This window comes from Ictidomys tridecemlineatus, chromosome 5 (genome assembly GCF_052094955.1).
Source record: "Ictidomys tridecemlineatus isolate mIctTri1 chromosome 5, mIctTri1.hap1, whole genome shotgun sequence".
Classification (NCBI taxonomy): Eukaryota; Metazoa; Chordata; class Mammalia; order Rodentia; family Sciuridae; genus Ictidomys; species Ictidomys tridecemlineatus.
Genome location: NC_135481.1, coordinates 1,078,468 through 1,091,270, shown reverse-complemented (window position 1 = coordinate 1,091,270; position 12,803 = coordinate 1,078,468). Strand labels below are relative to the sequence as shown.

Genomic DNA, 12,803 nt, shown 5'->3' with positions numbered 1-12,803 from the left:
CAGTGATTTTTCTAAAACATAAATCTGTTGCTGTCACTCCCCTGTGAAAACTCATGCATGAAGAGTCTGACTGGGCTGCATTTGGGGGCGGGAGGGAGTGAAAAGGGATCTTGTGTCAGCCAGGACTTTGGTAGACGCCCCTCTGCTCCATCCACTTGTGGTGGTCGGGGGCGGGGAAGGGGCGGGATTGAGCCCCCTTCCCCCCTCCTTCTTACTGCGGAAAGCTGCAGAGCGAGCAGCACTCACTTCCTATTCAGCATTCAGCAGGGAGGGAGCTTCTGAACAGCCACGTAGGCATTCTCTTCTCTCTGGAGGAAAAGGCCCAGCAGCTGTCGGAGGAAAAGACCCACCAGCTGTCAGCCAAGGGACATGTCGCAGCTAAGTAAGAATCTGGGTGATTCGAGCCCTCCAGCGGAGGCCCCGAAGCCGCCTGTCTATAGCCGCCCTACGGTTCTGATGCGGGCCCCGCCTGCTTCCTCCCGGGCTCCTCCGGTCCCTTGGGATCCACCTCCTTCTGACTTGCAGGCTTCCCTGGCCGCTTGGCAGGCACCTCAACCTGCCTGGGAGGCTCCGCAGGGCCAGCTGCCTGCCCCGGTGGCTCCGATGCCCCAGCCTCCTGCCCTGGGGGCCCCAATGGTCCAGGCTCCCCCGCTGGGGGGCCCGATGGGCAAACCTCCGACTCCCGGAGTCCTGATGGTCCATCCTCCCCCTCCGGTTGCCCCTATGGCCCAGCCTCCAACTCCGGGAGTTCTGATGCTGCATCCATCTGCTCCCGGAGCCCCTATGCCTCATCCTCCTCCTCCGGGGACCCCAATGTCTCACCCTCCCCCGCCTGGGACCCCGATGGCCCATCCTCCCCCTCCTGGGACCCCGATGGCTCATCCTCCCCCTCCGGGGACCCCGATGGTGCCTCCACCACCTCCGGGGACCCCGATGGCGCATCCTCCCCCTCCGGGGACTCCGATGCCTCATCCTCCTCCACCCGGGACACCGATGGCGCATCCTCCACCTCCTGGGACACCGTTGGCTCAGCCTCCAGCACCAGGAGTCCTGATGGCCCAGCCTCTGACGCCGGGAGTCCTGATGGTCCAGCCTCCTGCTCCAGGAACCCCGATGGCCCAGCCTCCACCACCGGCAGCCCTGATGACCCAGCCTCCACCTTCTGCAACCCCGATGGCCAAGCCTCCAGGTCCTGGTGTCGTGATGATTCATCCTCCAGGGAGAGCTCCGATCATCCAGCCTCCAGTCTCAGGAGCACCGATGGCGCAACCAGTGCCCCCCCCCTCACAGCCTGTGGCTACTTGGGCCCCACAGGGTCAACCTTTGATCCTGCAAATCCAATCTCAGGTCATAAGGGCTCCTCCACAGGTTCCCCAAGTCCCGCAGGTCCCCCAGGTGCAGCTGGCCACACCCCCTGGGTGGCAGGCCACCTCTCCAGGGTGGCAGGCACCCCCTCAAGGCTGGCAGGCCACGCCCTTGACCTGGCAGACCACCCAGGTCACCTGGCAGGCACCTGCAATCGCCTGGCAGGCACCACCACCTGTGCGCCAGGGGCCCCCACCCATCCGGCCCGGCCCCCCACCAATACGCCCTGGCCCCCCTCCTGTGCTGCGCCAGGCACCACCTGTGATACGCCATGCCCCACCTGTGATCCGCCAGGCCCCACCCATGATGCGCCAGGCACCACCACTGATCCGCCAGGCACCACCACCCATCCGACCAGCTCCACAGGCTCTGCCCACCCAGCCACAGCTCTGGCAAGCCCTGCCACCCCCACCCCCACTGCGGCAGGCCCCGCAGGCTCGGCTGCCGGCCCCGCAGGTGCAGGTGGCACCGCAGGTGCCTACGGCACCACCAGCTACGCAGATACCTGTGGTGCCACCCGCTGGCCCGCAGGTGCCCCAGCCAGTGCTGCCGACCCCGCTGTCTGTCCAACAGGCTGCCCCGCAGCAGGCTGTGCACTGCCCATCCATCATCTGGCAGGCCCCCAAAGGTCAGCCTCCGGTGCCACATGAGCTGCCGACATCGATGGAGTACCAGGAGGTGCAGCAGGCGCAGGCACTGGCCTGGCAGGCGCCAAAGGCACCCACTCACTTCTGGCAGCCCCTGCCTGCCCAGGAGGCCCAGGGTCAGGCCCCTCGGATCGTCCAGCTGGAGCAGCAGCAGCCCTTTCGGGGGGTTCAGGCCTCCCAAAAAGCCGGGCAAATCCAGCTACCCACCCAGCAGGCCCAGCCCACGGGCTCGCAGGCAGAAATGCCCGCATTGCAACTCCAGCCTTCTTGGCAAGGCCCACCCCCCATCTTGCAGGCTCAGCCCGGAGCCCCCGTAGGGGGGGAAAATTTTCCCAGGGGCTCCGATAAATCACTCATGACTCCATCAGGAGAATCCAGGGCCTCTTCTATAGAACCTAGGGGCTCTTCTAAAGACCGTAGGACTTCATCCAAGGAAAAACGGGCCCCTTCAAAAGACCGCATGATCTTTGGAGGCACCTTCTGTGCTCCAAGGGCAGTGTCAGCTACCAGAGCACACCTGCCAACTGCCTGGAAAAATTTGCCTGCCACATCAGAGACCTTTACTGCCACCTCAAGGGTCTTTCCATCTACCTCCCACTTCCAGCCTGCCTCTTCTAATGCCTTTAAAGGCCCATCTGCCACCTCGGAGAGCCCGAGGTCACTGCCATTTGCTTTGCAGGATCCATATGCCTGCACTGAGGCCTTGCCTGCTGTCCCGTGGGTTCCACAGCCTGATGTGAATGCCTCACAGGCATCCAAGGCAGTGCCCACCATCCTGATGGCTACAGCAGCTGCACCCCAGGCAGCTGCCACCGTGCAAGAAGCCTCCAAGACCGTGGAGCCACCACGTCGCTCGGGCAAAGCTACCCGGAAGAAGAAGCATCTGGAACCTGAAGAGGACAACAGTGGCCATAGAATGGCCATGCGTGACTGGCAGGGCCCACGGGCCTGGGAGAATCCCAGTTTGTATGACTGGGAGGTGCCAAGCTCTGTCCAGGTTCTGGGTGACTGGGAGTGCCCAAACACTCCCCGTGGCATGAATGGCTGGGAGTGTCCTAGTACCTCCAGGATCCTGAGTGGCTGGGAGGGGCCCAGCACATCTTGGGCCCTGAGTGCTTGGGAAGGCCCAAGTACCTCAAGGGATGTGGGTCACTGTGAAGGCCCATATAGCCCTCAGTCCTTCATTATCTCTGAGGTCCCATGTCTCTCTCAGGGATCCAGTGCCATCCAGGAGGATCCCAAAGGGGAGACTCAGTCATTTTCTCCCCCAAATGAGAGAACAAATGCATTGGTGCAGTTTTTCTTGGTCCAGGACCAAGTCAAGGTGCCAATCCAGCACTCGCAGATGGTGAATGTCATCATCCGAGAGTACAAAGACGAGTGCTTAGATATCTTCAGCCGTGCCAATGATAAGCTAGAGTGTGCCTTTGGCTGTCAATTGAAGGAAATTGATACCCAAAACCACTCTTACGTTCTCATCAACAAGCAGGGGCATTTTCAAGGTGGTTTCTTTGCATCCTATTTAGACCGGCCCAAGTTTGGCCTCCTGATGGTGGTTTTGAGCCTTATCTTTATGAAAGGCAATTGTATCAGGGAGAATTTGATCTTCAGTTTTCTGTTCAAGTTAGGGTTTGATGTCCTGGGGACACATGGTCTCTTGGGAGACCTGAAGCAGCTCATCACCGAAGTGTTTGTGAGGCATAAGTACCTAGAGTACAGGAGAATTCCTTGCACTGAGCCAGCAGAATATGAGTTCCTCTGGGGGCCCCGAGCGTTCCTCGAAACCAGCAAGATGCTTGTCCTGAGGTTTTTGGCCAAGCTCCATAAGAAAGATCCACGATGCTGGCCATTCCATTACCTCGAAGCACTGGCAGAGTTAGAGTCCGAAGATTCGGACGAGGATGAGTCTGAGCCTGAGCCTGATGCCAGTGATAATTCTGATGACCCCACCAGCAGTCCCCCTCCCCAGTAATTGGTGTTACAGATCTTGTTCCTTTGGGTCCCTAGTCAGTGTCTATTTACAGGGTGGGGTGGGGGGCACTTTGTTTCTGGTGTTTTGTTCCAGTTTCGTGTGTGTAACTTTGAATTTTGAATCTGGTTTTGTATCTGCCAAAGCTTTGTGAAATTTCATGTGGTGTTGATTTTAATCTGCTACTGTTCTCTGGTATTTTGGCATCTGTATTTTTAAGTGAGATTTGTGATTCTCTGTTTTGTGTTATAATTGTTATGTTTTGGTATCAGATTTGTGCTGGCTTTGTGAAATGAATTGACAAGCTATTTTCTCATTCTGGTACAGTTTATGTAGCATTGTAATAGGTTGTTCTTTAAATGTTAAAATGACTCATCAGTAAAACCGTCTGCAAAAAAGTAAATATCTATATCTATATATAAAAATATACTTTCAGCATAACATGGAAGTGTTTGTCTTTATTCTAATTTTTACCCTAGGTAAAGGGAGCCAAGTTTTACCGTACTGCCTGTGTAGACAAAAACACCAAGATTACTATCTGTAATAGTAAAAACCATGGTGACGAAGCTATTTTCCAAGGAGAGCACACCATTCATCTTTACAATGATACTGCTTGTGGTGGGTGGTAGAAACGAAAGATTTTCATTAAACCAAAAGTGAAACTTCACCTGTCAGGCAGCCAGAATCAAGAGGGGGGTTGCATACCTTATCTGATTTAATCCTCTCAAAAATCCTTCCAACTAAACATTATTATTCTAGTTTTGTAGGTGAGTGTGTACAACACAATAGGCTAATTAAATTGTACATGTTAGTGGTAAGCCGGTAATGTTGTAATTTCAAATAGAGTATTTCATTAGGGATGTGTGGGGAAGGAAGATCATCTACCGGCAGGATCACAAATCTCCAGGTGTGTTTAGCAATGAGGAGAAACAAAGAGATGTTTGTCCGTCATGTGGCCCAAAGGGATTATCCAGCAGCTCAGCTTTGGGGGTTTCATCAACACAATGAAACTGGGATGGAAACATTCTCTCTGCAAAATATCTAGGCTTAAAATAGGGAAAAGGAAAACAAAAAGTTCAAGGAGCTAGGAACACTGCAGATCCAAGCAGTAGTAGCTGGTTAGGATGGGGTGATAGGAGGGGGTTTCTGTGGGATATGGAGGTCCAGGGAAGCTCTTGGTAGGGAAGGTTTAATCTTAATTCAGGGGCGGGGGTGTCGTCATTGTGTTTAAAATGGTTAACTAACTGCAGTCAACTCTTTGGTATATGACCTGGTGGGGACTGAAAGGGACCAAGGGTGTAAACTGGCCTGTTTTAGAGAAAGATATCCAGGCTCACAAAAGGGTGGTATACACAAAAGAGATCACTACTCTTCTCCTGGATGGGGGTCATTAGCCCTGCTTGCCACCCCTTGTCCTGTCTGAATCCAGAAACGCAATCTCATAACCCGCTCAAAAGTCCCAGCCGAGAAAAGTGGCGATGGTGGGATTCGTCTGCCACCTAGCGTCCATTTAATGGTGCTACCATAGCCTGCCTCCCCTCCAGCAGTGCTATTACGTGCCTTATGACCTTCACCCAAAACTTGACCAATATTATTGCCAAACATTTTCTTTTACATAATAGACCAAGGTGAAGTCTTTTTCCCCACGTCTACTGCAAACTTAACTCAGTAATCACTAGTTCCCTAGGTGCTGAGGCACTACTGCTTAGGAATCTATAGTAGGGAGGAGCAGGGTTGAGAGTGGATTTCAGTACTCTCAAAGCCAAGCTGTCTAGGACGATTAGATCCCATGCCCACTACACGCCTGGTTACAAGTGATATTCAGCAAGGTGTTATTGTGCTCAGATCCTCCAGAAAGTTGGAGGGTCCATATGCTCAAAATCATTAAAAGCAAATGCCTGTTGAAGATGATAGCAATGGCCAGCTGACAGCTAGCCCTCATCCAAAATTTGCTATGGCTGACACAGTAAACTGGTACGTGCGTCTAGAATTTCTGGCTTGTTTTTACTTTACTTAAGAGAGTTTCTAACGATTTTTCAAGGCATTTATCCATGGGATGCATGAGTATTTTTCCCCTTGTGGAACATTTGGAATATAACATATGATTGGTGCCATAGTTTGGACGTGTTTGGCTCTACTTCACAGAAGAAAAGTTTACTTCCTGATTTATAATCTTCCACTACACATATCACATTTATCTCATAGTAGATTATAAGCCTAATAACTTGCTTTAAGGAATGCCAAGGGGAGGAAAAACCCTTCATTTGATTGAATTAAAAGATATAAATTACTATAATAACAAAATGTTTTTTTTTTCATTACAAATAAAAATGAAATAAAATTTCCACTGAAAAGTTTTACAATGGTTAACATTATGAAAACAGAAGGCAGAAAAAGAAAACCAAGAATATATGAAAATACAAAGCAATAAGAGATGAAAATAAATTCAAGACCTGTTTATATGAAAGTGTGAAAACGTGAACAAATTTGTACAGAGATTTTTGTCATACAATGAAAGTAAACTAAAACTCTCATTAAAAAATGAGCAAAAGACATCAAATGACACTAAAAAGAAATAAAACAGTAAGTAAGCAACAAAACTGCTGCATCTTCCTAATATTTAAAGGCAGAAATATTAGATAAATATCACTATTTTCTTTGATTAAACTGGCAGAGAATCAAAAGAAATAAAATAGAACATCAATGTTCTATTTTAAGCTTCTTTCATAAGCTTGTTATGAAACCAGGACCCTCAAATACAACTGCTGAAAGTATAAATTAGTATGATTTGCCCTGAAATAATTTTAGCCAAATGCATCTTCAAGGGGCTTAAATATATTAATACAATTCATACCTAGAAATTTCTCATCTGGGAATATATTGAATGAAAATAACCTGAGGTGAAGGCAAAAACTTCTTCACAGGGAGAGCTGCTCATGAAAGTGTAGGAGACCAAGTATGAGAAACTTTCATACAACCGTCCTAGGGCTGTGGGGGGTCCAGCAACTTTCTGTTGAAAGGGCCACAGGTTTCCCCAAAAAACAACTTGAAGTTTGCTCCAACATCTGGAAAGTGGAAGAATGAACAGACAAAAAATATGTGCTGTAGAGTATTATAGCCTGTGTCTGAAATATTTTAAAGCGTGTGCTAGTATAAAATGGCCATATAACAACCTTAGTAGGAGTGCTTTCACTTTAAGCCATACCATTTCTAATGAAGAGAAGCTGAAGAATAGTTCATGTTTTATGTTTTTAATGTATCATTTAAAAATAAATTTAATTCATAATTTTATAAATTCTAAAAATTGCTCATGAAGTGACTGAATCCAGTGTATTGCTGTGGATGGTATTAAGTGATAAGCAACATAATATATTAGGGTACTTATCTCAAAAAAGATTACCTGAATTTTGAAGTAACTTTAGTCTAAACCATTCCTCCTGACAGCAATAGAGAAAAGAGCCCAGTTGCTTGTCAAAGACATACATCAACCAACTTTGCCAGCAACATGAATTAAACATTGTGACTGTGATCAATAAAATACTTTATAGGTTGAGAGGCTGAGTAACCCATGTAATTAATTTACCTTACGAGTGATAGGACAACCACTAAGTATTGCTGCCTTCTCATTAACTATCATAATAGGGATAATTTTGATAATTATCATAATCACTTCAGCATCTCTGCATCCAGATGCCCATGCTAAAAACCCAGTAAACTTCTTCCTCCTCTGATCAATCACCAGGTCATACCAGCTTTTCCATCTTGTATAGCCAGTGTTTTCCCTTCTCTCCATTGCTGTGGCAAATTTTTCCTGTCTCTGTCTTCAATGCTGCCCCTCCTTGAGACCTCTCTGTTAGATGCCCAGTGGTCTCTGTGCTGTCATGGCACAGAGGCACAAGCCTCATAATGCTTTGTCTGATTTAAAGCCTGGAATGGCTCCCAATGTTCAGAGTAAGATGTAGTCTCCCTCAGATCACTTTCCTCATCATGAGAGTCAAGAAGTTAGAGGTGGATTAATTTAAACAGGAATTTATGAATGAAACTGGGGGTCCCTCTGCTGGACAGTTCTAAGAATTCCTTAGATTCTGAATTGAAAAGGCATTAGGTATGCTAACAAGGAGGGTCCTAAGAGGAAGAAACCCTTGACCCATCTTGTATTCCTTTATCCCCAGCCTAGAAGGGTCCAGTGAAAAAAAGTTTTTTTTTTTTTTTAAGAATAAAAGATCTGGCTTCTCTGGAGAGAATCATTAGGAAAGGAAACCATTGTGGAAAGATCTTCCCTGAGTATTAGCAAATTCCTTTTCACGGATATCCCTAGGGATTCCAATGTGGACTTCACAAAAGGATCTGTGTAATATTACTAACCCAGTAGAACAATCCTGTATTCCTTTAAATTCTGAGAGTTAATCTTGCCCCTTTCTATTTAAAACCTATCGGGAGCCTCCTTCCTAATCATCTCGCTCCTTTTGTGCTTAGTGGCACTAGCTGTCTTAGGAGCATGTCACTGTTCATGCAAATAGCCTGGGGCTCTGCATGCTGCCAACTCACCTCAAGAGAGACACATTTTCAGTGCTGTTACTTGCTCAACGTGAATTCAACTTGCGAATCACTGTTAGCACAGGGACTGGTGACATCCAATGCACCAGTGATAGCCAGACAAGATTTCATAAACCTAGGAAACCATCTAAAGGATCATATATGATGGCTCATAATCTTCTCCTGAAATAGAGCTAGAGCCACATAGTTGTGGAATATGATTATTGGCTTTGTTTGCAATCACCATAAAACATTGTTTTGAAATGATCACAGATTCACAGGAAATTACAAAGATTGTATAAGGCAGTGTCGTGTATCCTTCATCTAATTTGTCCAAATGTTTACAATTCACATAGCTGTGGCATAGCATCAAAAATTTGCACCTCTATACCATGTGCATGCCTAGTTCAGTGCCACTTTATCACACATGAAGATCTGTAACCATCACCACAATTAGCATTCAAAACTGTTATATTCTATAAAGACATCTTTCATGCTACCCCTTTAGAGTCATACCCATTCCTTCCCACCATCCCTAACTTCTGGCAATCAGCACTGTGCACAAAATCTGGTTTTGTCATTTTTAAGAATCTTACATAAGTGAAATTATACCTTTGACTCTGACATTGTTTTCGCTCAGCATGACACCCTTGATATCAATCCAAGCTGTTGCATGGATTACAGTTTGTTCTTTTTTAACACTGCTAAAATATTTATGTATGAATCATATTTATGTTGTCTCCAGTTTCAAACTACTACCTAGTTGCTATGAACACTCATGTACATGTTTTCCCGCACACATTCATTTACATTTATCTGTCATAAATATTCATGGGTATAAATTGCTGTATCATGTTATAACTTTACACTTATTATCATCATTGGTATTATTACTTATTTAATAAAACTGCCCAACTAATTTCCAGAGTTGCTGTAATATTTTCTGTTTCTGCAGGCAGTATTTGAGAGTTTGGTTTCTCTACCTCCTAACCAGCAATTGGTAAACTCATTTTCGATTTTAAGTAAACTGTCCTAATATGTGTGCGGTGATATCTCAGTGTTATCTTAATTTGCTAGTACTATTGGACATCTTTCCATATGTTTGTCCTTTGTACAGCTATCTCTTCTTATCTTCAGGGTATTAGTTCCAAGATATCCCACTAATATCAAAATCTGAGAATGTTCTGCTCCCTTATATAAAATAGTGCTGTTTACATATATTGTATCCATAACCTTCCATGTATTTTAAGTCATCTCCAGATTATTTATAATACCCAATACAAAGTAACTGCCATGTAAATAGTTATTTACTGTGTGGATGAAGGAATACTAACAAGAAAAAAAGCCATTCGTATTCAGTACAAACACAAGTTTCATTTCTGATTTTTTGATCTGTGAATGATGGAATCTGCACATATGCAACACTGGGATATGGAGAGTTTTCTGTACATTGTCTTCAGCAAAAAGTCTATTTATCTCCTTTGCTCATTTTCTAAATGAATTTTTAGTTCTGAATTTGTTAGGTATTGATAATACTTCATGTGTTCTAGATATGAATCCTTTGTTAGACACGTGGTTTGCAAGTATTTTCTCCTGTGCTCTAATTTGGTTCTTCATCATTATTAACAGGGCCTTTCAAACAAAGCTTCATTGATTTTTTTTTCTTTTATGGATCATGGTTTGGTGTCACATCTAAGTACTCTTCATCAGATCTTAAGTCCTAAAGATTTTCTCCTCAATGTTTGTTTTCATTTTATATTCAAATCGATAATCTAATTTTAAATTTGTATAAGGTATGAAATTGAAATCAGTAATATTTGTTGCAAATACTATAATTTAAATAGTGAATTGCTTCTGTACTTTGCAAAAAAATCAATTGGCCATATTTATGTAGGCTATTTCTGAGTTCTGATTTCAGTCCCTGTGTATGTGTGTGTGTGTTTCTGTGGTAGTCACAAATAACATACTATTTTTTTGAGAGAGAGAGAGAGAGAGAGAGAGAGAGAGAGAGAGAGAGAGAGAGAGAGAGAGAGAGAAAGAGAGAGAGAGAAAGAGAGAGAGAGAGAGAGAGAGAGAGAGAGAGAGAGAGAGAGAGAGAGAAAGATTTTTAGTTTTTGGCAGACAAAATATCTTTGTTTGTATGTGGTACTGAGGATCGAACCCGGGCCACACGCATGCCAGGCGAGCGTGCTACGGCTTGAGCCACATCCCCCCCCAACATACTATTTTGAACATTGTAGTTGTTTACAGGTTGAGTATTCCTTATTCAGAATACTTGGGACCAATAGTGATTTGGATCTAGGATTTTTCATATTTGGGATTTTTTGTTTAAAGATGTTCAACATGGTATAAATCTTAAATTCTGTATGGTGATTCTTCTCATTTTATTTTTCAAAATTATTTTAGAATATTAGAAATGAAACTTGGTTCTAAACTAAATGTAAAGAATGTTTTTTTCTGGTTAGTATTCCCTTAACCATAGAGTAAATGATTATATATATGGCATTTATATTTTATTGGGTATTATAAGAAATCTAGAAATGACTCAAGTACATGAGAGGTTATGAATGCTTTGATAATGATGATGATGATGATTATTATATAGATTTTGAAATGCATTTGACTACACTACAACAAGTCTTGCTGGAGTATTGACAGATTAAAATTGAGTTAAATTTTATATAAAACGGGAGTGAATTGATTTTTTTGAGAAGGTACTGGGGATTGAACTTGGAGGCACTCAACCACTGAGCCACATCCCCAGATCTATTTTGTATTTTGTTTAGAGACAGAGTCTCACCAAGTTGCTTAATCCCTCGCCATTGCTGAAGCTGGCTATGAACTCGTGATTGTCCTCCCTCAGCCTCCTGTGCCATATAATTTTATTTACTCCTTTTTTTATTAATGTCATTTTGTGTTCTTCAGCACAGAAGTTATATGTTCATAGATTTTATTTTGTTTTTAAATGATTCTAGATTTTGTTATTTTTTAAATTTCAGTTTCTACCTGTTCAATACTAGTATAAGGAATTACAGTTAAATATTACATGTTGAGCATATAACCTGAAAAAACTTTCTGTACTCAAACATTGTTGGGAATTTTCATATAGATACCTTGGGGATTTCTTTGTAGACCATTCTTCCTTTCCTATTGATATTCTTTTTATTTTCCTTTATTGCCCCTGTATTTTATTGATTTTATTGCCTTCCATCAATATGTTGAAAGTAGTGGTGAAAGCAGATACCATTTCCTTTTTTTCCTGAGAATTGAGTGAAGACCTTCTGTCTTTTCTTGTTAATTATGATGTTAGCTTTAGGTTTTCTACAGATACCCCATGTCAACATGAGGAAGTTCTTTTGAATTATTATATTTCTTAGAGTTTTTTAAATCATAAACGGATGTTGAATTTTGTCCAGAAAATTTTCTGCGCTGACTGCTATGATTATAAGATGTTTCCTCTTTAGTCTATTAATATGGTGGGTTACTTTATCTTTGACTGTTGAACCAACCTTGTGTTCCTAGAATAAACCCCTTTTTGTGTCTGCGTGTCTGTACATATTTACTAATAATTTGTTAGTATTTCCACATTTATATTGATGAAAGCTGCTATACATTCCTATTATTATCATTATTATTATAAATGTTATTTTGTGTGATTTTGTTATTAGTGTACTATTAATTTCATAAAATGAATTGTTCCCTCCTTTCATTAACTCCTATTGATTATTACATCAATTATTTTCTGTCATTTCCTGTTTAAACATTTTCTCCAGTGAAACTGTATGGACATTGAGATTTGTTTTGTTCAGCAAGAACAATTATAATTCCCTAGTAAAGCATTTATAAGGTGGTTGCATTTAAATCTCCATCAAATAATGCCTACTCTGTGCCATCTCAATGTTGTGTCTGTTATTATCTTTTCCTGTTCACATTCTTGTATGAAAAGTAACTTTTTATTTTATCATGAACATTTTGGATATCATGTTATGAGACTCTGAATCAATTTAAAATTGTCACTTTTAGCAGACTTACCTATGGCACCTTAATACCTTGTAACCTTGTTGGGAGTACAAGTCTAGATTCACCCCTTGACATTCATGGATACCCAGTGGATGGACCTTCTGTTGCTGAGCTGAGATGGGGGTACAGATTCTCAGTTCTGCCTTTGCTGACACCACCCTGGCTCAGAGAAGAAAAGGTCTTTTTGTACTGCTCCTTACCTGATCTCCAGTGACACAGAAGATGGGGAGAGGAAGCCTCATAAGTACTGGGAGGTATTGCAAACC

The 12,803-nt window shown here is 43.7% G+C and overlaps 1 protein-coding gene across 1 annotated transcript; it reads left to right on the top strand.

Moving 5' to 3' along the window:
* Nucleotides 1–201: 201 nt before the first annotated feature.
* On the top strand, nt 202–4,422 carry Magel2 (MAGE family member L2). The gene has a single exon (XM_005340565.5). It carries the CDS (start codon nt 370–372, stop codon nt 3,982–3,984), a length of 3,615 nt encoding a protein of 1,204 aa, XP_005340622.1. The 5' UTR covers nt 202–369; the 3' UTR covers nt 3,985–4,422.
* Nucleotides 4,423–12,803: the final 8,381 nt, after the last annotated feature.

Coding starts and splice junctions, on each gene's coding strand:
- Magel2 (XM_005340565.5), top strand. CDS start 370: ATGTCGCAGCTAAGTAAGAATCTGGGTGATTCGAGCCCTCCAGCGGAG.